This window comes from Bidens hawaiensis, unplaced genomic scaffold (assembly GCF_021521415.1).
Source record: "Bidens hawaiensis isolate Kalapana, Puna unplaced genomic scaffold, B.hawaiensis_p1.1 tig00029003_1, whole genome shotgun sequence".
NCBI lineage: Eukaryota > Viridiplantae > Streptophyta > Magnoliopsida > Asterales > Asteraceae > Bidens > Bidens hawaiensis.
This window is the reverse complement of record NW_027505142.1, coordinates 144,675-171,713: the sequence shown is the minus strand read 5'-3', so window position 1 is coordinate 171,713 and position 27,039 is coordinate 144,675. Positions and strand designations below refer to the sequence as shown.

Here is a 27,039-nt window from a genome sequence, read left to right as displayed (position 1 = left end):
AAATACATATTGTTTTTAAACTAGGAAGCGTATTAAACTGACTCTGAATAACTCAAACTAGCGACGTTAGAGCCATCTCATTAAACTCTACGATATTAGATTTTAAGTTTTCGCTTTTCGGTTTCTAGCATGTAGATTTTAGAACTTATTTAGATCATTGTGTGTATTTTTATTTATCATTGTGTTTTTTGTTTATTTTCTTCATTGTGTTTTTTTTCCCTTGACATTATATTATATTATTATCCAGCATTGTGTTAGATTTTGCGATGTTGGATAAAAAATAGGTCCGGGATAGGATTTCGTTATCATAAAAGAATGAATGTGATGTAACCAGGTCAGGTTCTAGTAAACCGGTTTGTTGCTTATTGTGGTTGGGCTGTGACTTGTGACTAGCAACTTGCTAGGGCCCAACTCTGTATTTTATTCCACGTAACTGACTACCCTTTTTCCCGCTTTATGAATCTTATTCGGGTCGGTCCAATCACACAGATAAAGAATAACCGACCCAACAAGCAACCTCCACCAATTAAAAACTTCCACGTGTCCTCTCACGGTTAATATTAATAATAAACCTCCCTTGCTCTTCACGTAGACGACGAACAATCCATACATAGTATACATACACATAACAAACCCAACAAATCACTTCACCATTGAAAGCGTAATTAATAATAATGAATCTACAATTTCTTATTGTCGTTGTAATATCTCTTCTCGCAGTTTCATCTTCGGTCTCAGCCACCGGCGATGACGTCATCATCCGTCAGGTCACCGGTTCAGATGAGTACCAGCACCACTTCGGCGTGTTCAAGCGACAGTTTGGCAAATCGTACGCGTCACAAGAGGAGCATGATTACAGATTTACCGTTTTCAAGACTAACATGCGCCGCGCAAGGCGTCACCAGAAGCTTGATCCAACGGCTGTCCATGGCGTCACTAAGTTCTTCGACATGACGTCATCAGAGTTCCGAAAGCATCTCGGACTGAGGTCTCGTCTCAGGCTTCCTGACGACGCGAGTAAAGCTCCGATTCTTCCGACGACGGATTTGCCGGCGGATTTTGATTGGAGAGATCATGGTGCTGTTACTGATGTAAAGGATCAGGTATATGTTAATGTTGTTAATTGTTATTATGTTGATTATAATTAGGGTTTCTAATTGGAATTGTGAATGTGGTTAATTAGGGTTCGTGTGGGTCGTGTTGGTCGTTTAGTACGACTGGGGCGTTAGAAGGTGCGAATTTTCTTGCTACGGGAAAGCTTGAAAGCCTTAGCGAGCAGCAACTTGTTGATTGTGATCATGAGGTTTGATTCTTTTGGACTTTAATTGGCTGTGTTTCTTGTCGGTTCTGTTTGGTTATGAGATACTTCCTCCGTCCTATTAAAAGTGTTCATATTCTTTTTTATTTGTTCAATTACAAATGTACACTTTCAAAATTTATTAGTTAATTTCCAAATATACCCTTAAACACACACAACCAAGTGACTAACATTAATAAACAATATTTGATTGATTCAATTTCTAAGGGTATTATTGTCATTTAGTAAGCAAAAAAATTAATAATTCAATCTTAAGTTGAATTTTGTGTTTTTCAAACCATGACAGTTAAAAAGGTACGGAGGGAGTGATACTTAACCCATTTCGGTTAGATTGACATAACTGATTAGTTTATAGTTTAATCTAATCCAACACCATTTTCAAATGGCCGTTTGGTAATATGTCAAAACATATTCAAATAGTTGTTTCAGGATTCGTCAAATGACCGTTTGAAACGGGTTGTTTATTTGAGATTGGGGTGACGTAGGAATAACAGGGCCCTAGCTTTAATTTATCAATTGAGGTTGTTGCTAGTGTGACAATCGGTTCAAAAGCCCTCTTGTTATAAAATACAAATAGCATAAAATATGTATATGAAACAAAGGCATAACTAGAACTAGCAATAATAGTAGTAGAAAACGAAATAGGGTTATCATAGAAAATGGTTTAGCTAATTTGGTTAGCCGACTTTGGATGTCCGCGGATTTAAGCTCATTTCATGTAATTAACTCAATCATATCCTGAGCTATGTATAATATTTGAAATGTTTTAAACTTAGGAGAATAAACAACAATATGTTTAGATAAAATAAGGCTGTGTACATCTTAGGAGAATAAATAATGATATATGATATGTTTTAAACTTAGGAGAATAAACAACAATATGTTTAAACTAAGGTTGTCTAGATCTTACCTATCTCAGACCCTATCATAAGTTTGCTATTGGTGGGATATACTGAGTACGATGATGATGATGATGATGATGACAACGACGATGATGATGTTTAGATAAAATAATTATAACATAACACTTTTCCGTATATCATTATTTCAAATTATAAAAATTGAAGTTTGGTTTTAATGTTGAGTTGATTGATTAGGTTAATTATATACAATTGTTATTTTATGCATATAAAGTATAAGCTTTAACCCACTGATAAGTTTGGTATCATCTGAAGTGTGACCCAGAAGAAGAAGGATCATGTGATTCCGGGTGTGATGGAGGTCTTATGAATAGTGCCTTTGAGTACACTCTCAAAGCCGGTGGGCTTATGAGGGAAAAAGATTACCCGTACACAGGATCAGACGGTGGGAGCTGCAAATTTGATAAAAATAAGGTTGTAGCATCTGTCCGTAATTTCAGTGTCGTGTCCCTTGACGAAGACCAGATTGCTGCTAACCTCGTCACACATGGTCCTCTTGCCGGTATGCATCATTATTTACACATTACATTTCGTTTAATATTCGCTAATTTGCCCAATGAGCTTATAATATATATAACTCTTACTAGTTTAAAAAACTTATATGAAATTTGTTACTTATAAATTGTAAAATTTCAAACCAGACATTTAACATTTTAATGATTTTGTTCAAATGCAGTGGCTATCAATGCGGTTTACATGCAAACCTATGTTGGGGGAGTATCCTGTCCATATGTATGCTCAAAGAGGTTAGACCATGGCGTGTTAATGGTCGGGTATGGTTCGGGTGAACATTCACCTATTAGAATGAAGGACAAACCATACTGGATCATCAAGAATTCTTGGGGACCAAAATGGGGAGAAAATGGATATTATAAGATTTGTAAAGGCCATAACGTATGTGGTGTGGATTCCATGGTTTCTACTGTCGTTGCAGTTGACCGACACTAGCACTATTGTATTGTTCGATAGTCTACAACTATACATGTTTTATTAATTGTTGATAGACATATCTAATTAATTATAGTTTGTTTCTTAGTTCGATACAACAATAAAAACTATTGAATGTCGTTTATCAACTGGGATAAGTAGCTTTTGTTATTATATATGGTATGGATAATGGTGTAATGAATTATAGCAAAAACTCCTGACTAAACCAAATTGGAACCATACTGCATGGTTCTTCCAGCAATCCAAATCCTTTGATGATTACATGTACTGATTTAACAAAATAAACAAAAACAAGGTATTTTTGGAACTTTTTTTTTTAATGGTGTTTATTTCAAAAATTAATCACAAGGGGTGTTGGGTATGGTTTTTAATCAAAATGGGGTTTTTGGGGTTAATATTGACGAATAAGAGAACAATAGGGGTGTAGGACAGTCAGTATTGTAAATCACTTATTCGTCACTAGCAATTGCAATTTAACTCTTATTTGTCCCTAACAATGTCAATTTAACTTTTATTCGCCACAATCAATGCCAATTACCTCTTATTTGTCACTAGCAATGACAATTAACTCTTATTCGTCACTATCAATAACAACTAACTTTTACTCTGACATAAAGATTTCCATTCTCTTATTACTCTCTTATTCGCTAATATTGTCGAGTTTGTGGTTTGTTAGTTATCATTAAACTGCTTTTTATTTTGTTTGATCGAAAAAAAAAAACTTACATAGCGTTACACATACAAAATTAGAGGTGCACAAATCGGGTTTTCTAAATACCCGGGTTTGGGTATAGAACCGGGTACGGGTATGACCGGGTATTGGTAATAATCGGGTATTGTCTCTAAAAATCATACCCTATGCATCGGGTTCGGGTCGGGTATAGAACCGGGTATTCTAAAACCGGGTATTTGAATACCCTATTATCGGTATTGAAAAAACTCTATTTACGGGTTTTTTTCCTGTATTTTTTTTATATAGATTGGATTTTTTTAAAAGTTTACACTTTTTAGGGGTATTTTTAAGGTATTTTTTGGGTATACATCGGGTATTTGAAATACCCGGTTTCGGGTATTGGACAACCTTGGTTCCGGGTTCGGGTATTACCGGATACAAATCGGGTTTTCGGGTATTACCGGGTACAAATCGAGTCTGGTTCGGGTTCGGGTTTTAGTGCCAAAATGCATACCCTATCCGTACCCTACGGGTAGGGTCGGGTTCGGGTTAGGGTATTAAAAACCCGGGTATTAGAAAAACCGGTTCCGGGTATTTATTTCGGGTCCGGTTCCGGGTTCGGGTTTTTTGTGCACCTCTATACAAAATGGCCGTCAAAGCGATAAGTCCAGTCAGTAAAATGAAAATCACACAAAATGTAACCAAATGCATTTAAACACCCAAACTGGTTTATAAAAAAAAAGTATTATAATAAACTCAGTAATTCATAGTTTACCATGTCGATAATTAATCAATTTCTTAAAAAAAATGAAAATTTGTTGTATACCAAGCGTCCAAGCCCAACTTTGATAATCCGGTGCAAAAAGTCTTTACATGTTTTAAAACTGTTACCATACATGTTCAAATCATTATCTTTATCATCTATCCTACTTCATTGCATCAAAACCACCCAAATGTTTGGCAATTGACAGGAAAGTGCCTAACATACCATATACAAATTTTGTCCCAAATATGTGGTATCCGTTTATGAAAGGCCATAATATCTCATGTTACCACGGACAGTGGTTCCAGACCCGTCTTAAAATTAACCGGCCAGTAAATGTAGTAGCCAGACTAGACCGTCAGCTACAACAAAAAATTGGCCGGTCAGTAAAACAAGACGAGAAGAGACAAATATCGACGGTTTTTCATTAGTTTGCACTAATTCGGTTAAAACAAACAAGTTCAATTCTCAACATAATGTATATGAAATAACGAAAACCATCCAAATGATCAACTTTTGTCATTGAAGATTGTAAAGAAAACAGATAAAACTAAGCATTCGATTTACTAACTAGTCGAAAAGAAACCATAAGATAATGCAATTTGAAGTTTGAACAGATAACAATTCATTAATTCATATATACATTGCAGATCTAAAAGAACCCAACTTCAATAACCCTAAACAACTGCTGTACATTTCAAATTAACATAATAAACCATCATCCAATTCAAACCGAACATCAAATGAACATAATCGAAACCATCCAGAACCAAAACCTTACCAAATAAGATTATGCTTCATTCCCAATCCATGCTTTCCATGAACACACCCAGGTTTATTATACTGACAAACCAATCGTTTCGATTTCTTCATCTTCGGGTACACCTTTTTCCCCAATTTCCTCATCCTCTGCCTCTCGAACTTATTATTCAACCATTTCGGCACCAATTCATCATCCAAATCCAAATCCAAATCCAAATCATCATCTTCTTCTTCATCTTCATCCGATTCGTAAGGATCTTCTTCACCATCTTTCGTCACGGTGACGTCATCAATTGTTTCACGATTGTGATTGATTTCATATGGGTATTGAAGTTCCTGTCCGTACAATTAAACTCAGATCTAACTCAAAAATTCAAATTGAAAACAGACCCACTTATTATTATTATTATTATTATTATTATTATTATTATTATTACCTGACAGTGATGAGTGATTTCATCTGCTAAAGACTGCATAGATATGTCAGATGACGGAGACCCAAACCGATGTTGAAGAGCATCATCGGAATCCGATGATCCATCCTCGTTTTCGTCGAACGAGAAGTCTTCTCCGCTGTCGGAATCGGACGGGTCGATGACCTGCCAGGAATCGGAGTCGGAGACGTCAACGTAGATCGGTTCGAAGGCTTCTCCGGTGAATGATGATGAAGCCATGATCACAGATTTGTTTGCCATTTTTGAGTTGGGATGGATTTGTTAACTGTCTATTTTATTTTGTTCTCTGGGAAGTGAAAACTTTAAAGGCTCTGTATCGTGTTTAATAAGATAGTTACTGCCACGTGTCGTGTTTTTATGGTGTTCGGCTATGTGGATGTTTTCTGCAACTCTATTGGTCAGCCAACGTGTTCAATTCATAGTTTTAAAACAGATTAATCATTAATGTTTTTTATATATCAAGGAGATTGACATCTTCACTTATTCTGATTAAAAGGCTTTTTGAATTGGAAATTTTTCAAAATAACCCGTCTCAACTTATCTTCAAATATAAATTTGAAAGTCAATGTTATAATTTGAACGGTCCAATTAAAATCTGGCACGTGGCTCTCAATCTCATCTTTACGATGAGAATGGTCACAAATCACATCACGACGATAGAATTGAGAGCCACGTATCAGTTTTTAATTGGTTGTTGAATCTCAGTGATGGCTTTCAAATTCACGCGTCCAATTTTTGGAATATCTCTTCTAATGAGTCATTTGGGGAATTTTTCCAGTTCTGAAGATGGATATATGTTAATGTTACCATGAGGGATATTTTGGTTAGGAAATCATGTTGAGGCTGGTTTGGGAGATCCGTGAGACATTTTCAAATGGGTAAATTGTGTTCGTTGAATTTAATCCGCTTTGATTGAAGAATGATATAGTTAGTTGAAGAGGAGGTGATCATTTTTAGTGGCCATTTGGAATTGGCTCGACGCATAAGGTGGTCTCTTGGTCTCTCCATCTTCCAAGAGGTTTGGGTGATTTGAAAAGGAAAAACTATTCAATGTTTGGGTGATTTGAAAAGCTCAAAACATCTTACTTTTCAAAAACTATATTCTTTCAACTCTGAAAATGACGGAGGAAATCAAGCTTTAATCATGACTTGGATTAGAAAAAAGAGTGAAATTATGTAATTTGTCTTTATTAGATTGGTGTTCTTTCTCCTTATATGTAACTTGTGCAATATTGTCTAGTATATATTCTTCTAGTCTTTTTAACAATATATATAAAACAAAATCATGCTCCAAGTTATTAAAATATTTATCTGGTACGTTGAATAAAAGAATAATTTGAAAAAAAAAAAAGATTTATGTCATGTTATTTCACCTACTAAACCCCAGTGTAAAATTACATAATGTTTTAAGAGATATTTAATATCAATTAAAGGATGATTAACATTTAAATAACTTATTAAATTATAAAACAAGTGGTTCAGTTTCATGAAATTTTATTATCATATCAATATCAAGTTGAAATAATGTGCCGAATTCAGTCACATCAAGATTATATTAGACTTTGACTTGAATGCTCGTACATCATATACGAGTTTATTAAGAGGATACGAAGATAAAGGGCACGTACTGGATCATAGACATCGTCAAGGTGTCTTTATCCAAGAAGAACTTCATTTGGGATTGTGCTCTTATACAATAACAAAAATCATTGTGGTAATCTGGATGGTAATAAATCGAATTCGAGATGCTCTTTGGTAATTTGTATATCATCTAAGGATTTCAGATATCAAAATAGTCAAGTATAACTTTTATTCTTTATAAATTTTTAATTAATAGTTTTATGTTTCAAAAAAATTTAAAAATTATATATACAATATTAATATATTCAGTTCTAGTGCTTGTAAAACATATGGTATCAGTTTAGAATTGTCGGGATGAGGATCACTTAATAGCACACTCAAACTCGATTCAACAAAAATTTATAAAAACTAATCTTGTATTCGATAGGCGGTAGTATAGTTACACTCTACCCGAGTCGTTTGGTCTACTATAACTTTTTGTTAGATGAATTTCCTTCTCATTACAAAGCAAAAGGGTGTCATTGAATCATTCAGTGGGATGGAGACGTGATCATGTTAAGATGTGTTTCCATACCAAACGCATCACTAGGCGTGAGTTGTTGTCGCTAGTCTGATGAGTCCTAGACTAAACGAAACCAGTGATCTTAACTATAATTCTATAAGCAAGACAAAGTGATCGGCCCTCGAACAACCGAGGGCGCAAGACATTTAGCTTCTTTAAGCTTGAACTATTATAATTCAAAGTTTTAATCATACATTCTCAAAAGGAAAGGGAATAAATTCATCCTTTTAAGAATATTCGAAAAAGGTCATCGATATAAAGGTGGCTTACAAAATGGCAAGTTATTTATTGGCCCCTAACTTTAGTAGTGATTAGTGAATTAGATAGAAACTACTTGTAAACTTTTATGTATAGGTGTATACAAAAGAAAGTTATCGTAGCTATTTTTCTTATTTGTGAGTAGTGACATATGTTAGTTACTTGTCATGGGCTCTTAACTTCTTTTAGGCCTTACGAAACACACAAACCCATACAACACCTTAACCAACGTCACACTATCTTGTTTACTAGCTAGAGGAGTTCACATCACCAACCTAAAAACAAACTCAAAGTTAGTTAAAAAGTTAAATCATAGATAGATTTTAAACTTCGTTACATTAGATACTAAAAAGCAATAAACCATATCCCAGCCAAGTGAAACACCAAATTAGTCAAAATCATAACAACAAGCAATGCTAGCTTCACAAACCAATCTAGCTTATCCAAGAATAATAAAACAAGAAAATCATAAGGTAACCTTAAAACTTGCAATCAAATGAATGACATGAAAATGAAAAAGAGAAATGAAAAACTTGAAGGTGACCATAGGAGGGTTTGTTAGTGATGGTGGCTGCCACGACGACAATGAGGCTTGCACATATAAGTGCAGTCATAGAAACACGGGCCGCCACAATGAAGCGGGCAATCCAATCTCATCCCTTTACATTGCCCTTCTCCCATGCACTCGGCAAACTCTCCAATCACATAATAATTTTCTCCGGTAGGATTAAAGTTCCTATGCTCACCATGTTGAACATAATGGTGGCGGTTTCTCTTTCTTGGATGTTTTCGACAACCTCATCTCCGCCATCCACCTCCCCCACCCCCGCCTCCTCCTCCACCACCACCACCACCTCCTTTTCCCCCTCCACCACCACCCCCACCGCCACCGCCACCACCTCCACCACCCCATCCCCAACCAAACCCCCAACCATAACCACCACCATTACTTGCTTTACCTTTGTTGTTGATCACTACACTATTGGTGGTTTGGTTTCTTGTTTCTTGAAGTCCTTCACTTCTAGAAGAATCTAGAGATGTAACATCAATCCTATGAAACAGCAATCCTGTGAAAAAGAACATAAGAATCCACGAAAATGTTACTATTACCACCCTCATATTTGATCCAAATCCAACATGTCCTGTAGTCCTTGAAGTCCTCAATTTATAAAGGTCAAAGTGTTAGTAGTACCCTACTGCCAACTAGACTTACCCCACCACCCAAAATCAAAATCATGGAGACAGGGTGGGGTGGCTTAATATACACTCTGTCCCCTTTCACAATCCAATCCAATGACTTGTAGCAAAAGTTTACAAGCATGCAAGTATACAAACAGAGTAAAATAATGGAGTAGTGTGCTACAAAGCTCCTGCAATTTGCAGGCATGCAAAAGCCATTTTGTTAGGGAGATTAAATATACATATACAATATCAAAACACTTTAGAATTCCAATGGTATCCTTTATTTTAGTTATGTGGTGGGAGAACAAATTATGTAGTGTTTCAATACAATATCAACACACTTTATAGTTACATTGATATCTTTTGTTGTATATATATATCAATATATGTGTGTGATGGGACTTGGGAGAACGTACATATTATGTAGTATTTCATTAATAGAATATCAAACACTTTAAAATTACATTGATAGATATCCTTTACTATATTTAGTTATTTACTATGTGATGGGAGAACATATTATGAACTATTCAATTCTCGATACAATATCAAAACACATTAAAATTACAGTGATATCCTTTTCTTCCTTATGTGGTGGGGGAACATATATGTAGTATATCAATACAATATCAAAACACTTTAAAATTACAATGATGTCCTTTTCTATTAATTATGCAGTAGGATAACATATATATGTAGTATTTCAATATTATATTAAATCACTTAAAATTATAATGATATCATTCTTTTTATTTATGTGGTGGGATAACATATATGCAGTATTTCAATACAATAGTAACACATTAAAATTAAAATGATGTCCTTATTTATGTGATGGAGAAGTAGATAACGTGTATGTAGTATATATATTTAAGTACAATGTCAATTATCAAAATACTTTGAAATTACAATGATATCATTTATTTTATATATGTGACGGGGAAGTAGTCTCCCCTTCCTTATTCAATAAATTACATAAAAAATCTTCATTTTCATTCTTTTTTTAATTAAATAAAATAATTTATTTCTCATATAATCGCAAATACTTTCAAAAATTATTAAAAAACTAATGCGTGGTAGCCAACACTAAATAGTGTCTTCTCAACATTATCTTCTCAAATATAGTGTCTTCTCAAATATTTTCTTTCTTTACTCCCTATAATATACATGACCCGCTAACAAATATACAGGGAGGAGTACAATATCAAAACGCTTTAAAGTTACCATGATATCCTTTATCTTTTACCTCTTGTTTATAAAGTTAAAAAGATTTTGATGTTCTACATTTATATTGTCGGTCCAGTTACCTTATCTTATAATGATACAGTGCATACCCATAGCATGTGCCCACCTAGTAACCACTAACCATTATGTACCTTTTTCTTTCAGAAGCAGCAACCCTTTAAGAATCTAGACAAAAAGTATAACCATCAACAAATCTGGCTAGCTGATCTCAACCCTTTTATGTGAGGTGATAATTAATCTTGTTTACTTTTAACTCTATTTACTAGAAGCTAGTGTTCATTTAGATTAGTTAGTTATAGATAGGTTAGATTCTATTTGCGTTATAGCATCCATAACGAGAAGCTTAAAAATGCTAGCACCTCATCCACTCTTGTATGGGTTTTGCCCCTCTCACAATGAAAAAACTGCTCTAAAATCGCCCCGTAATTCTTTCCCCTGTCGCATCACTCACATAATCCCTTTTATGCGTTTTAAGGAAAAAAAATGTGCCTCCAAGTAAGTCACATCTACAGGTGAGCTATAAAACACCCAATTTTTTTGAAAATCAAACTAATTAAACATGTAGAAGTCAGCTAAGTGATAAGGTGCTCTTCCCTAAGTGATTAAAGGTTCTAGTCTCATCTTAGATAAATTTGTAGTTTTAGAAGATGTGTGAGCTAATAGATCTAAATATATATATATATATATAACTGTAGGTAACTAATCTATTCGTTGAATCGTATTACCTTTTAAGTTATTTAACTAAGGACATAATTACATAAATTGTCCTATATGTTTACCCCAAATTTGATATGGATCCTGACTCGCCCGAAGATGAGGATCAAGGACCCGACCCAGCAACCCGTGGCTAGGATCGGTGCCGGTTCATTATCCACATTCAACCAACCATTTATGTTTTATTTATTTTCAGTCATTATCTTTTCATTAGTTACCGTCTCTTTGTTTCCAAGTTTATATTTTCAAAAATCTCTATTTAAGAACTGTAACCATTGGTTGGATGTTAAGTTATTATTTTGAAAAAGAAAAGTTTTCTATTTGTTAGAACATAATTGTTCTTTATCGTTCAAGCTAGATTTCTAGCGTCCACTCGTATACGAATCCGTATCAAGTGGTATCAGCAGCCTCAGGTTACTCAGAATGTCAGATCGTGAGGGAGATCGTCGTCATCACCGTAGATTCGCCGCCGGAGGCAACGGGCATGCTCAACGTGACCCACGTGACGCTGAGATCGAAAGATTGCAACAACGGGTTCGTGAACTCGAATTGAATCAACAACCACTAGTAGACGAGTCCGAAACGGAAACCGACGTTTGGGACGATGTCGATGACTACAATATTTTTGGCCGTCGTCCACACCGCCATGTTCATAACCCCCCTCCGGTTGATCCGTTGCGTTCTTTGGGTCTTCGGACCGAGATTCCCGAGTTTGAGGGTCTCTTGCAACCCGACGACTTTATTGATTGGCTCCATACTGTTGAACGCGTCTTTGACCTTTGCCAAATTCCAGATGACATAAAGGTAAAAATTGTCGCTATTCGTTTACGGAAACATGCTTCTTTATGGTGGGAACACTTACAACACCAACGTCATCGGGAGGGTAAACGGAAGGTGGAGACATGGGACAAGATGAAACGCTTAATGCGTTCCAAGTTTTTACCAGTTAATCACAAACAAGATGCTTTCTTAGACTACCACAATTTTAAACAAAATTCACTTTCGGTTGAGGACTTTATCACCGAGTTTGAACAGTTACGTATGCGGTGTGGGATCGAAGAAGCGGAGGAACAGATACTAGCCCGTTTCTTGGGCGCCCTTCGGTCCGAAATTTCCGATGTGGTTTTATTGCAACAATATTGGTCGTTTAATGATGTGTGCAGCTTAGCAAAGCGGGTCGAAAAACAGTTAGCGTCAAAATCAAAAGCGGGTATCTCGCGTTTTCCAACCCGTCTAGGGACTGTTCCACCTATTTCCTCTCGGATCGGCCCAATTAAAGCCGACCCACCGGCAACGGTACCCACTACAGGATCCGGCACTAATAACAATCGTTGTCATAAATGCCACGGTATTGGGCATTTCAAACGGGAATGCCCCAACAAACAAATTGTTACCTTTGTGGAATCCACTCATCCCAATAGTTTCGGTTGCAGTCCAACCGTTAATCACCGAATTTCCGGATGTGTTTCCTGATGATATCCCAGCCGGTCTCCCCCTCGAGCGTGATATCCAACATTGTATTGATTTTCTTCCCGGTGCTAGCATTCCAAACAAACCAGCTTACCGCATGAATCCGCAAGAGTTTGAAGAGCTCCAGCGCCAAGTAACTGAGCTCTTAGATAAGGGTCTTATCCGCGAGAGCATGAAACCATGTGCCGTACCGGCTCTTTTGGTTCCAAAACCAGGAGGCATGTTTCGCATTTGTATTGACAGTCGTGCAGTTAATAAAATCACGATTAAATACCGTTTCCCAATACCCCGGTTTGATGATTTACTTGACCATTTACACGGTGCTTCGGTCTTCTCTAAAATCGATCTACGCAGCGGCTATCACCAAATCCGGATGCGCCTCGGTGACGAATGGAAAACAACGTTTAAAACGCATGACGGGTTATATGAATGGATGGTCATGCCATTCGGTTTGTCTAATGCTCCTAGCACGTTTATGCGCCTCATGAATCATGTCTTTAAGCCCTTCATCGGTTGATGCGTCGTCGTTTATATCGACGACATTTTGGTTTTTAGCAATAATGTCGAGCAACACTTGGTCCACCTCCGCGACATTTTTTGGTTCTCCGGCAACAAAAGCTATACGCCAATGGTAAAAAGTGCCACTTTCTCACACCCGAGGTTGTGTTTTTGGGTTATCTTGTATCAGGTACGGGCATTCGCATGGATGACTCAAGTATCGGCAATTACCACATGGCCGACCCCTACCTCGCTTCATGATGTTCGAAGTTTTCATGGGTTAGCCTCCTTCTACCGCCGATTCATTCGTAATTTTAGTACCATCATGGCTCCTATCACAGAATTCTTAAAAGGCCAAAAGTTTGAGTGGTCGTTCACAGCGCAACGCTCATTTGACACACTCAAACTCGCTGTCACACAAGCCCCGGTTCTTGCCCTTCCCAATTTCGAGCATGTTTTTCAGGTTGAATGCGATGCATCGGGCGTAGGTATTGGCGGCGTTTTGAGCCAACAACAACGGCCTATTGCATATTTTAGTGAGAAATTGAGCGACACTCGACGCCGGTATAGTACATATGATAAGGAGTTTTATGTTATCGTTCGAAGTCTCGAGTATTGGCGACACTATCTTCTCCCGGGCGAATTTATTCTCTACTCCGACCAACAGGCTTTAAAATTCATTCAGGGGGAGACAAAACTTAACCCACGACATGCTAAATGGGTTGAGATGTTACAAGATTTCAACTTTGTTATTCGACACAAGTCCGGTGCAGCAAACTCCGTGGCCGACGCCTTGAGTCGTCGCCCGGCCCTTATGACCTCGATCGCTTTTGAGGTGGTGGGTTTTAAATCCTTGTCTTCTTTGTATCAAGATGATCCTGATTTTTGTGACGCTTGGGCCAAAAGTGCCTCAACGCCATATCGAGATTTCGTGCGCCGGGATGGCCTACTTTACAAGGGAGCTCGTCTATGCATTCCGTTCTCTTCATCTCGCGAGGCGATCATTCTTGAGTATCACCAAGGAGCCTTAGCAGGACAATTTGGGCGTGACAAAACAATCGCCTTGGTGCAAGACCGGTTTTTTTGGCCAAAGCTCAGTCACGACGTGTCAAAAATTTTGAAACGGTGTCGTACATGTCACGTCGCCAAAACACATCATACGAACCAAGGTCTTTACACTCCGTTACCTACTCCCGAACGGCCATGGGAGGATGTTAGTATAGACTTCGTTTTGGGCCTGCCTCTGACACAACGAAAAAAAGATTTAATCATGGTTGTTGTTGATCGTTTCTCTAAAATGGCCCATTTTCTACCATGTGTCAAGACGTACGATGCTTCACAAGTGGCACGACTCTGTTTCGATGAGATCGTGCGTTTGCATGGTGTCCCCAAAACAATTACGTCAGATCGGGATGTGAAATTCATTAGTCACTTTTGGCGTATTTTATGGAAACGCTTGGGAGCGAAGCTACAATTTAGTAGCTCCCACCACCCCCAAACCGACGGACAAACCGAAGTTACTAATCGGAGTTTAGGAAACCTCCTTCGTAGTTTGGTGGGCGATAATCCAAAGAAATGTGATTTGTTCTTCCTCAAGCAGAGTTCGCCTTTAATCGGTCAAACCACAGTGCCACGGGCCACAGTCCCTTCTTTGTTGTTTACGGGCGCAACCCATTTACCCTTATTGACTTGGCACCATTGCAAGATCTTAGCCCTTTCTGTGCAGATGGGGAGGAGTGGGCCAACCAAATTAAATTGTTGCACGAGCAAGTCTGTAACCATTGGTTGGATGTTAAGTTATTATTTTGAAAAAGAAAAGTTTTCTATTTGTTAGAACATAATTGTTCTTTATCGTTCAAGCTAGATTTCTAGCGTCCACTCGTATACGAATCCGTATCAAATTTCACTAATGGTCATTTATCTTCTAAATTGATGGTTATTGTCCCTTACGTTTCAGAATCTTACATCATTTGTCCTTTAGGCCTAACCCCGTTAAAAATCTTCGTTAAGTTGTGTCACGTGCTGCTCACGTGGGGGTATATATAACCGTAATTTCAGACTCCCTTCACATTTCCCCCCATTTTAAACCCAATCCAACCTCGATCGTTCAACAATTTATAAAAAATTACGGTTATACACCCACGTGAGTAGCACGTGACACAACTTAACGAAGATTTTTAACGGAGTTAGGCCTAAAGGACAAACGATGTAAGATTCTGAAACGTAAAGGACAATATACATTAATTTAGAAGATAAAGGACCACGAGTGAAATTTGGGGTAAACATAAAAGACAATTTTTGTAATTCTGTCTTTAACTAAGCTAGTTTTTGTCTTTCGGTAAATTCGTATACTTGTAAATGAGTTTTGTTTATTGAATATATTATTCAAGCTAGTCTAGATTGACAAGCTTTGTCGAGCTATGAAGCCAAAGTCAAGGTAGCCCAAGTTAGATGAGTCGGCCTTAGCCAATCGGATCGTTTGCAAGCAAAGTAAAGAGGTTTAAAATTTTGTTCGAACGGCAACTTTATTTTTACATAACTTTAGCATGTACAAGTTACTTGAGATGACCGGTTTGGAACCTAACGAGGATACTTAGAACCACGGGACCATTGTCTAAGGATAGATTGAATTATGCTCAAAACTTGGAATGAACCTCTAAGAATAAGCAATAAATATATATATATATATATATATATCCATGGTCCTAAAAGTATATAAGAAAAAAAGAAAATAGTTTTAGGATACTTGAGAGAGAAGTGTTGTATGTGATAAAGAGGTTTTAGGATAGTTTAGAGTGTAAATGACATGACGGTGTACGATTTGTGAAACTTAGGGTACTTGAAAGGGGCACCATTCGCACCCTTAGATATTCAATGAATGACAAGATGGCGTACGTTTTGATTCTTTGACACGTGTTATTGTTCCTCGAGACATGTCTACTTCGGTGTTCTATTAAACTCTTCAAAAGCAACCTTAATATCTTGAAACGAGTTCAACTCCTCATCGAGAGTGACTTGAAAAAGAAACGTGGTTTAGGTAGCTTGAAGCTTAGAAGGAAAACAATTATATAACACACTTTCATGATTCTTTGTTGGTTGGAGCTTCGTTAGAAGCAAAATTGTAACAAATTCAAATAGGTTGGTGTCTTATCTCCATGGCCGACAGTTTGGATTTCATTCCATCATAATTCAACATCGTATTCTACAAGGTTTGGCTGTGATTGATGTAGCCGGTAGACCATTGGTCCCCAAAGAAGCAAACCATCATTTTGTGAAAGATTTGTTCGGCCTAACTATATTTCATCATTACACACATATATAATAGGGGAAGGTTAACGTACAAATGAAATTAACGTGCTAAACGTGATAATCAAATAGAGTAATTATATATACAAGTAGAGTAATTATGTAATTACATCATAGAGTAATTATCATAGATTAATTACATAATTACTCTACTTGTATATATATAATTACTCTACTTGATTCTCATGTTTAGCACGTTAATTTCATTTGTATTTGATCCAAACCCTATATAATATACCACTTGAAGATTATACTTTGTGAGGGATTATAATTACTTTAAGTATGTCTTAAATATGTAATTATTTCTTCAGATTGTCTTGAATGTTTTTATTGGGCTCGTGTTTGATTCCTTTATTATAATACATAACCGTTTAATAAAAAGTCATTCTTAAATTCCGTCTCTCGTATTCCTTTAAGAACATAATATTATATGTATATTATTATATATGCATATAAATAAAACATTATAGTAATAATATGACAAAAGTATTTAACAAATAAGAAAATAACAAAAAAAATAAAATTAAAAAGTAAATTAGAAGTTTTTATTTTCATTACCCCAACAATAGTTTAGAGATAGTAGATTTAAGCATTCACATTAGAATTCATGTCCAATCATATATTTTAAGAAAATTTTGAAGGTTGATATCAAATTCTTCATCTGAATCTCTAAAATATAGTATTGATATGTGGATTGAATAGTGATTTCATACATATAGAGATTATTATTAACTTCATATACTTATTCCATTCTTTTTATCATTTTGTGAGTAAAAAAAGAAATATCTTAAAATACTAATAAAAGAAAATGTTAAAGCTTAGGTGTTAAACCTATATTTCTTCTAAATCCTAATCTCTAATCTCATTCATTCTAGATATTCATGGGTCATGGGTCAAAATTATTTTGTCAATTGGGTTATAATATAGTGTGAATTTTATTCATCATTGTGTTAACTGTCTTTCATACCCGGAGTTTGACCAACTATACAACTTTAATACCTTTTTTAAATTTCACGCAAATAAGCACCTAATGTTTCCAAAATCATGCTATTTTAGTACTTTTCAAACTTTTTTGTTTCTTGCATTAAAATAAAATAGTTTTTTTCTCTCATATACTTAACCCTTTGGTAAAAAATAAATGAGCCAAACTACTTTAAAAAAAACAAACTGAACCACTTTTTTTTATCAAAAAGAAACAAACCGAACCACATTTTTTTTAACAAAAACTAAACATACTGGACTACTTTTTTAACAAAAGTAAACTAACCGGACTGCTTAAAAAAATAAACAAACCAAACCTCTTTTTTTAACAAAAATAAATGAACCGAACCACTTTTTTATAAAAATAAATGAACCAGTTCACTTTTTTTTAACAAAAATAAACGAAAAATGGAACTTAACTCTTCATTATTTAAGGTTTGTAATGTCACCTTTATAATCACATTTAAAAATAGTTGATGCTAAATAGAATCAATTATTGGATTGGTGGTAGTTTTTCATAGAAAATATATATTTTGGTATGCAAATTTTTTAATGGCATTATGATCTAGATTATTGTCTATACACATTAATTATTATCTTTTAAATATTGTTACACAAGAAATTACACTAAGTTCATATTTTCCATTATGTGTAGTACACAGGGTGAAATATGGAAAATATACAATTCATAAGACCTGAAAAAAAATATAATTCATAAGTTTTACTTTGTACATTAATTAAGTTATAAGTATTTTGAGAATCACAATTGAAATAAAGACTTTATTTATTTTTATCATTTGATTAATCTCGTGTAATACACGTGTTCAAAAGCTAGTTAGAATATATAAGTTAAATAGATATTATAATATTAATCAAATGTAGGACATTAAAAAAAATAAAATTTATGAATATATGTATTTTTAGCTAAATTATATGATTTAACCACTTATTCTAGTCAGAATGCTCCTCAACATTATTAAAAGTTTAGTTTATTTCAATGGTCATTATTAAACTTTTTAAGATTCTAAGTGATTGTGGATTTTGCCATGAAGCCAAAAGTTAAAAAGTAATTTGGGCTGCTAACATACCATAATGGGACAATTCAATTAATCACAAATGAAGATATTGAAAATAGGGCCGTCCAATCTGTTCGAAAAACGTTTGTTTTTTTTTTGCTCGATTGTAAACGAGTAAACAACGAAAGTTTCATTTGTTCGCTTCAAGTTTTCAAAATACTAAAAGTTTGTTACATGTTCATTATATTTCACTTCAAACTTCTTTTACATAAAAACTTACAACATATTACACGTTTGTTTAAAAACTACTAATTTGGTTATAAAATATATTATTTACAACCTTCAAACTTTTTTCTTATTGAAAATTTTAAAGTGAAAAAGAAATAAAATAATGCTCGGTGTTCGATCGAAAAATGCCCAATTCGATTTTGGCTCGTTTCAATTTTCACTCGCTTCGAATGTTAGATGTTTGGTCCAGTTTGGATCGGTTCGGTTTGGCTGTAAACGAGCCAAGCAACGAGCAAGCTTTCGCTCGGTTCGGCTCGGCTCGTGAACAACCAACCCTAATCGAAAGGAAATTAAATTGGGCTAACGAATTAGTGAGACGGGCTCTGGGGTTAAAGTTAACTGGGCTTAAATAATTATATCGGGCTTAAGTGAAGATGGCATGGGTTTAAAAAAATGTGGATATCGGCAATTATCAAGGAATGGACGAGAGGGTTTGACGGGCAGAATATTATGTCTTTTTTATATATAAGCAAGTTCTATTTTGGCTCAATATTAGCATACGTGAAGTGATGACAAACAAACTCGAACATGACGAGCAAACTCTAAGCAAACAGAACGAGTAACTGGACTTGTACGGACTGGGCATATGATCAGTTTTAATGCCCCTATGTAATTAAATTATATAAAAAATTAAATTAACGAGTAAATAAAAGTCCTTGTAAAAAAAGTAATTGGTACTTCTAACGGGTAATTTTGATTATCGAACGAGTATACTCGATATTCGTAGGTATACCCAATAGTTGATTGACGTGTATGAGACCAGGAATCAGACATTGCTTTGCAATCAGATTTGATAGCGGAATTAAGAACAATGGATTTGTTAATATTGTATGCCATCAACTTCTTTTATGACAAACTACTGTGGATTTACATAAATACAATCAATGTTTTGAAGCCCAAATCACTTGTTGGTTGTCTTCTACCATTTTTTTCTTGTTAATTTCTTAAAGCATCTAATCTCTTAGCTCGCAATTTAACCGATGACATAACGATTTACTTTTTAATCCACGATCCAATCTAGTATTCAAAATATTCGTCTCTCACTAATTTAATTATTGGTAAAGTTAGTGACGATACCAATTTCCATGACTAAATGAGGCATGATTAATTAGAAATTCCAATGATTTCCACTTTCTAGTAGATGAGTAGGGTAATGATCCATTACTTTTATGATTAAAAAAACCCTGGTCCATGTGGCATTAGATCATCCGCAAGCAATAAAGTGCCATGGAAATATCTTTTCCCGTTAGGTCATGTGGTATACTCTAACTCATCTTAATTCCTCATCATTTATTTTTTTCTCTTTCACTGATGTCATCCAAAGGAAATAGTTTAACCCATTTAACACATAATTAATATAACAAACCAATTAGTAATTAATACATAATTAATACATATTGTTCATTTTAACCCGTTAAAAGCATAACACATGGGTCCTTTTAACACACTTAACACAAGTGGGGAGAGGTTTAATCTATTTTTAAAGTGTCATGTCACTTTAACCTATGTAGAGGTTAGAGTATACCCCATGTCCTTAGTGAACATCCTTGCATAAGAGCATTTTTCTTAAACTTTTACTTATTACCTTAAACTAGGTTAAAAACCCGTGTGTTACACGGGCTGAAAAATTAAAATGCTAAAATTCATATCTTAAATACAAAAGTATCACTTTGTTGACTTCTTAACCCGTTGTTTCAATTGTTCCTCTTCTAATTGTCCAGTTCTCCTTTTTTTCTTTTTCTTTTTTTAAAATAATCTTCTATACATAATAGACTCTAATTTTTCATCAACTATAAAAGTTGATAATACTAATAAAAACATAAAATACATTTAAGAAACTTATGTATGTATGTTCCTACTCAAATATAACATAACAACGTAAGTTAAAAAAAGGGTTATATTTGTACTTTGAGTGACATTTCATTTGTTTAAATAAATCTAATGACAATTTACTAATTTACTATAATACCTCAGATAGATTCTACTTTTTACCACAATTCACATGTATAATAAATTAATTAATTATCTTATAAATACATTAGTTGTTCAATCAGACATACTCAATATGGACCCATGAACTATGAAACAGATGATGTGGAAAAAAAATTATCAAGATGGTTAGAGATGGTCAACTTAGTTGTATAAGCCGTAGTTGAATTAATCCAAGGCAATACCGAAATGAGTCAATGCTAAAAAAAACAGAGACAATATAATTCAACTTTTCTCTGCAAATATACATCAAACAAATCATAACAAATTACTAATTATGTCTTTACATATACAAAAATTAAATATCATGCGTGGAAAATAAAATTACTCATCTACCCCTCAAAAGAAAGTAGAATGTCTTGAAAAACTGACTTGAAAGCCCAACCAATAATCACGCTTATGCAAAAATAACTCCATATAAATAAAAAACTTGGTTCACACTACAACGAATAACTTATTAGTTTGATTCATTAACATCAAATTTCAAAATACTTTTCTAAATCGTGTACTTTACAAATATAATCATAACTTAGTAATTCAAGAAAAGAAAACAAAAGCACACCCCGCTGCTAGAGTTAATTATATGAACATGAGTCACTCAATAGAAATCAAAAACCTTCTTTTTGTCAAAAACTTTATTGGCAAAAAAACTTAGATCTAAAGAAGCCATGATCTTTTTTCCCTCAAATTTTCCCATGCTTCACAATTAGAAAACTTCTATCAACATACTGTAATCGGAGTACATATTAATTGGAAGTTGTTAATTGGTAAATTAACAAATAAAACAACAATTATTTTGAAAAATTATTGTATTGGTTAGATAATAGTATATATGTAGCCCATCACACCTAAATTAAATATAAATAAGTATAATTAATTCAAGTCTTTCATTCATATTAAGAATTGTCTAAACTAAAGAGAGCTTGTTAAGGAAAGTTTTAATTGATTTGTTTTAATTAGAAAAATTATGAATTAAATGTTATAAGATAAGGGTGCCACTTGGCATAAAAATAAGTCAATTGGGTGCTATGGGACACAAACATAATTTTTGTTTATTATAATAGTAGATATCATCGGTGCAAAAACGCCAAAAAAGGAGTTTTATTATTTTTATCTCTTTATTTTATCTATGTTTTTTTATATAAAATCTTTTTAATATAAACTATTTTACTCAATAAGATTAAGAGTGAAAAAAGATAGGTTTTTAAAGAAAAACCTATTTTGGTAAATACTTTTCAAATCACCCATTTAAGTAAATACTTTTCTCCTCTCACCCATTTTGGCTAAAAACTCAAAAATTATGAATTAAATGTTGTAAGATAAGGGTACCACTTGGCATAAAAATAAGCCAATTAGGTGTCATATGACACAAACATCATTTTTGTTTATTATAACAGTAGATATCATCAGTGCAAAAACGCCAAAAAAGGAGTATTCAGTTCATCTAACAAACGTTCTTTACGTGTTTTCTATGTCACTAGTTTTTACATATATATTTTTTGTATCCACTTTATTTGTTTCAATAACCAAGTTTTAAATACAAGTATTTAAATTTTATTGGTTAAAATAGAAATTGGCATAAAATTCATTGTTTGCCCCATAATAATAATAATAATAATAATAATAATGTTAAATGCTTTATTTAATTTAAAAGTGGTTGTTTTAAAAGAAAACAAAAAAGAGACATGTAAGCGGGTAACAAGCTGTGCGGTCATTGTAAGGCCCCGTTACCGGTAGCCCTACTTTCGTGTTGGATTTACTCATAAACGCAGTTCTAAATATCAGAGTTAATTAAAACATTCGCGGAATATAAAAGCTTTCATAAAACATTTTATAACAAAACACCTCTTGTCTTAAAACAACATCTTGTCTTTCAAGATAAACAAAACATTAAACTTAAACGTCTTGAGTCTTCCGATGCCAGCCCCTTATTCAGTACCACGTGTCTCCTCAAGCGAGCTGCCTCATCCTACTCACCTGCGTGCATACTAAAAGTCAGCTACGCTGAGTGAGTTCTAGTTAATTACATAGTCATACAATACCTTCTTACATTTCATACTTAACCTCTTAACTTTCTTACATACACACGTAAGTGCATATACTTTCATTCTTACCTTCATTCTTCCTTTACATACATAATCATACGTTTTAAAGAGCATTTCGCCCTATAACCTCACAGATATTATAAGGGTCTGGTCCCTAACATCACAGATATTATAAGGGTCTGGTCCCTAACATCACAGATATTATTAGGGTCTGTTCCCTAACATCACAGATATTATTAGGGTCTGGTCCCTAACATCACAGATATTATTAGGGTCTGGTCCCTTTGTTTCGTGTAACTGTACTGTACCTGTTCATACATAATTTCCTTGACAATACGTGCAATCTCCTAAGAGCGTTCACGTACCATCATCATAACATACATACATTATGCATACATCATATATTCATACATACATCCTATCTTTCATTATACTTATCAATCATATCTTAACTACCACCTGACGGTACATGCAATATCCGAAGATCGTTCACGCACCGTCAAACAATCATCATACATAAATCATACAAGGCATACACTTACCACTTAAGATAAGTGTATTAACTATCACATCGAGTATGCACACAGCCTCGAAAACATAACAAGGAAGTGGGGCTAGAAACTCACCTCAATGCGGTTGCGTTCACCGTTTACGGTTATTCCCTTCTTGAGCTGTGCACGACTAACTGTATAATAATTATACGTATCAATAAACTATCATTACACATATCGTCTTTCTAGTTTAATCATTACCCTCAACGAACGGGGGTCCGGGGGCAGCGCCCCTGGCAACGGGGTTCTAGGGGCGGCAGCCCCTAGCGGGGTCCAAGGGGCAGAGCCCCTGGCTGGGGTTAAGCTGCCAGGTCAGCTTGGAAAAATTTTATTTTCATTAACTGTCTTATCACATTTTCCATTAGCATTTTGAATCATTGAATAATATGCTACTTAAAAGTTCAAGGTTTATTTGTAATTAAATCATTCTTTTCTAAGTCCAGGTACCATTCTGTCATTCTGTTAAACTTCTAATTCGTTACTTATCCTTAACGAACTGACTTACCATGACGAACTGGTTCTTGTAACGAATTGGAACCTTTAACGAACTGGACTCTTAACGAATCAGTCCATGTAGCGAACCAGTCAAAGTAGCGAATTGGACCTTCTAATTCGTTATCTACTTTAACGAACTGGTCATAACGAATCAAGGGTGATTCGTCACCCCTTAACGAATTGAACACGAACTGTAATCAGTTCGCTATGTTCCCATGGACGAACTAGCTAGCGAATCACCTTTAATTCGCTATATTCCTGTAGTGAACTAGGGTTAGGTCAGGAATGTCAGAACATTCCCTGACATTCCCCCTTAACCTCGTACCACTTTCCGGCACCGTCCTTGCCGGAAAGCCGCCGAAAAAACACGATTTCGCCGGAAAAACGGGTTTTAGCTCGTTTTTCACCGTTTTTCGTCCCGTTCAATCCAGATCTGAGCTAGGGTGACTCCTAAGCTCATCATAGGTTCGGTTTATACCCGAATCCACCTGGATCTCGTGACTTAAACGGTTTAACGGTGTCGGCTCGTCGTTTCATGATTATATCTAACGGATTTAAGCTCAAACAATAAAATACTATCATTACCTCGGGTCGGTTCTCGGTTTCCTTCTTGATATCGGTTTAGAGAGAGAGAGAGAACTAGAGAGAGAATCTTAAGTGTGTGTTTTGGATGGTGTAAGGGATATGTGTAAATGAATTAAATGAAGGATTAAAGGTATATATATTTTTGATCATGGGCTTAAGCCCATGGTCTTTCCTTCATTCCTCCATAACCCAAGTCCATAACCCATATCCATTTACCCAACACAAGTCCATCTCGTATTCTATTCAACTAAACCGATAACGACCCGCTTGAAAATAAACGAACTTTATTTTATTAATATAACCGAAAGTAGGATGTTACAGTCATCCCCTTTTGAAATTCTTCACACACGTCTTCTCGTGCTTAGCAATTTTTCCTACTTCTGCCTTTAGTATTTCCTGCCTAGCAACAAACCCGGTGTCCCTAAGCCCGACAAGAGGGGACACCCCAGTAAGGTCCACACAAGCATGCTCCCCCCCACCGCCCATCCAAACACAAGAATGTTCGCTGGTCGGAGAGTAGAACTTCCTTCACGCGGATCCGTCAAGAAATTCACATGAGCCTTTTTTGTTGCCGAGATTCCCGCCCGTTTAACACATCACAAAGGACATCCCTGACCAAATCATGCCTATATTTACACCCCGAGAGTTCTTTGCAATGAACCACGTGTTCACCAAAATTATCTAAACAAACCTTACGACAGATCGGGCATGGCTCATCAACTGGGAACAGGGGGATCATTAAACGATATTTAAGAATGGCTCGGTACTCCACTTCTAACATGTGCTGGCCTAACTCTTCGACGGGGGGTGACAGTCAAAAAGTCTTGAGCATGAGGAGCCTTAAGACATTCTAATACCACTCTCTGACGAGAGGACATGCCAAACTTTTCTCCCAAACTTTGGACGGTTTTACTATAAAGGGCACTCGCTAAAACATTTTGGACTTGGGGGGGGGGGGCAGTGTCCTTATTAGCAAACCCGCCAAGATCAAAATCGGGAATAGAGTTGTGCAAATAATTCATCACACACCCAAAATCGTAATCTAACCCATCAACACCACAATCACGCAAAATATGGTTCTGTAACTTCCAAGATTGTGTTCTCGAGGCGACGAAAGCATACGTGAAAATACAATATTATTTTTATTTGAATACAATAATGCCAATGTAACCTTTTCATATAAAGATGGAACACGATGTAAATTTGTAAATACACAAAAGAATAATATCAAATAGAAATTTTGCTTAAAAAAAGAACCCCTCTTTAAGAGGAAAATAACCCAAGCGATTATTCTCACTTCCGTTTGGGATATTTGGTGTGCCAATAATAAGGTGTTTGACAACATCCCGATATCACGCATAAATCTAATCCATATAATCCAGACAATTTCCTTCGTCTAGGTCAGAAACAGATGGCTTATTAAAACAAAAAAAAGTATATGTTTTTACTAATAAATCATTTCCATTGTGTAAAAAAAAAGAAAAAAACATTAATATGTGATGGGCTATGAGCCTATGAGAGGTGAATTAATGTATATTTATTTAATAGTAATGGGATCGTTGGGGCTCGTGGACTCTTAGAAATAGAAAAAGGTAGACATTAATACGATTACGTGATGGGCCATTTGCCTATGAGAGTTGGATTATAAGAAAAGATATATTGAAAAGTACATGTGTTTATATTTTTAAAGTCTATTTATATGTATCTTTAATATAAAAAAGAAACTTTAAGTTTATTTGAGATACATGTTTAACTATAAATTTGGATATAAATCTTTTATGTATTTTATTTTACTACATAAGTAAAATCAAGATTTAAAGATGTACGCAAAAGTAATGTAAATTTAAACACATATTTTAAAAGAAAAAATAAACTCCTATAGCAAACTCTTAAAAACAATGCTTATCAACATTCACAATTCACACCAGGGTTATTCAATAATATGTTACCAAAAGTCACTCGAAATCGCGTTGTAAATAAACAGGTCGAGGCAGACCCGCTTGTTGGTTCACTCAAGTTAAATAAAGCCACTAATTTTGTAGAAAGAAATCGCCCGCAGTATATTTTGTGATATCTATCTACAAGTGGATAAATATTATCTTTTGTTGTTATCTATTCATATTTGCAAGAGATACAAAACGTTAAAATTTGAAAGGAAAGGAAAAAAAAAGAGAGTTGAAGCTAGCTCATTTGACTTTGTCTAGATGTGATCCAAGCGGGTTCAAGTGCCTGAAGAGCGTATTTACCAAAACAAATAGTATTTCCTCGAGCCGAAGCTCAAGCTAAAGTTGGTCTGGCTCACTCAATAGATGGGCCTAATCTAGAGCATGATTGACTAAGAGTAAGAGGTTTACACACCCTTTTGTATATTTGGGCAAGCCATAAATGAATTTATCCCTTAGGTCAATGATTCATATGAACTGATCTCATTAAA

The 27,039-nt window shown here is 35.1% G+C and overlaps 3 protein-coding genes across 3 annotated transcripts; 1 reads left to right on the top strand and 2 right to left on the bottom strand.

Moving 5' to 3' along the window:
* The first annotated feature begins 631 nt into the window (after positions 1–631).
* Positions 632–3,298, top strand: LOC143611025 (cysteine protease RD19A-like). The gene is made up of 4 exons (XM_077085346.1): positions 632–1,103; positions 1,184–1,303; positions 2,494–2,740; positions 2,915–3,298. Exons 1-4 carry the CDS (start codon positions 675–677, stop codon positions 3,184–3,186), a joined length of 1,068 nt encoding a protein of 355 aa, XP_076941461.1. The 5' UTR covers positions 632–674; the 3' UTR covers positions 3,187–3,298.
* Positions 3,299–5,117: 1,819 nt separating this feature from the next.
* Positions 5,118–6,283, bottom strand: LOC143611040 (uncharacterized). Its single transcript, XM_077085356.1, has 2 exons — positions 5,822–6,283; positions 5,118–5,720 (listed from the first exon to the last, which is right to left on the bottom strand). Exons 1-2 carry the CDS (start codon positions 6,077–6,079, stop codon positions 5,400–5,402), a joined length of 579 nt encoding a protein of 192 aa, XP_076941471.1. The 5' UTR covers positions 6,080–6,283; the 3' UTR covers positions 5,118–5,399.
* Positions 6,284–8,739: 2,456 nt separating this feature from the next.
* Positions 8,740–9,706, bottom strand: LOC143611050 (uncharacterized). Its single transcript, XM_077085365.1, is given in 2 exon segments — positions 8,740–8,935; positions 8,987–9,706. Coding segments are annotated over 2 exon segments (510 nt in total). The 5' UTR covers positions 9,360–9,706; the 3' UTR covers positions 8,740–8,798.
* Between the last annotated feature and the right edge of the window lie 17,333 nt (positions 9,707–27,039).

Coding starts and splice junctions, on each gene's coding strand:
- LOC143611025 (XM_077085346.1), top strand. CDS start 675: ATGAATCTACAATTTCTTATTGTCGTTGTAATATCTCTTCTCGCAGTT. Junction 1,104..1,183: donor TTACTGATGTAAAGGATCAG/GTATATGTTAAT, acceptor GTGGTTAATTAG/GGTTCGTGTGGGTCGTGTTG. Junction 1,304..2,493: donor TTGTTGATTGTGATCATGAG/GTTTGATTCTTT, acceptor TATCATCTGAAG/TGTGACCCAGAAGAAGAAGG.
- LOC143611040 (XM_077085356.1), bottom strand. CDS start 6,079: ATGGCAAACAAATCTGTGATCATGGCTTCATCATCATTCACCGGAGAA. Junction 5,721..5,821: donor AAATCACTCATCACTGTCAG/GTAATAATAATA, acceptor TTGTACGGACAG/GAACTTCAATACCCATATGA.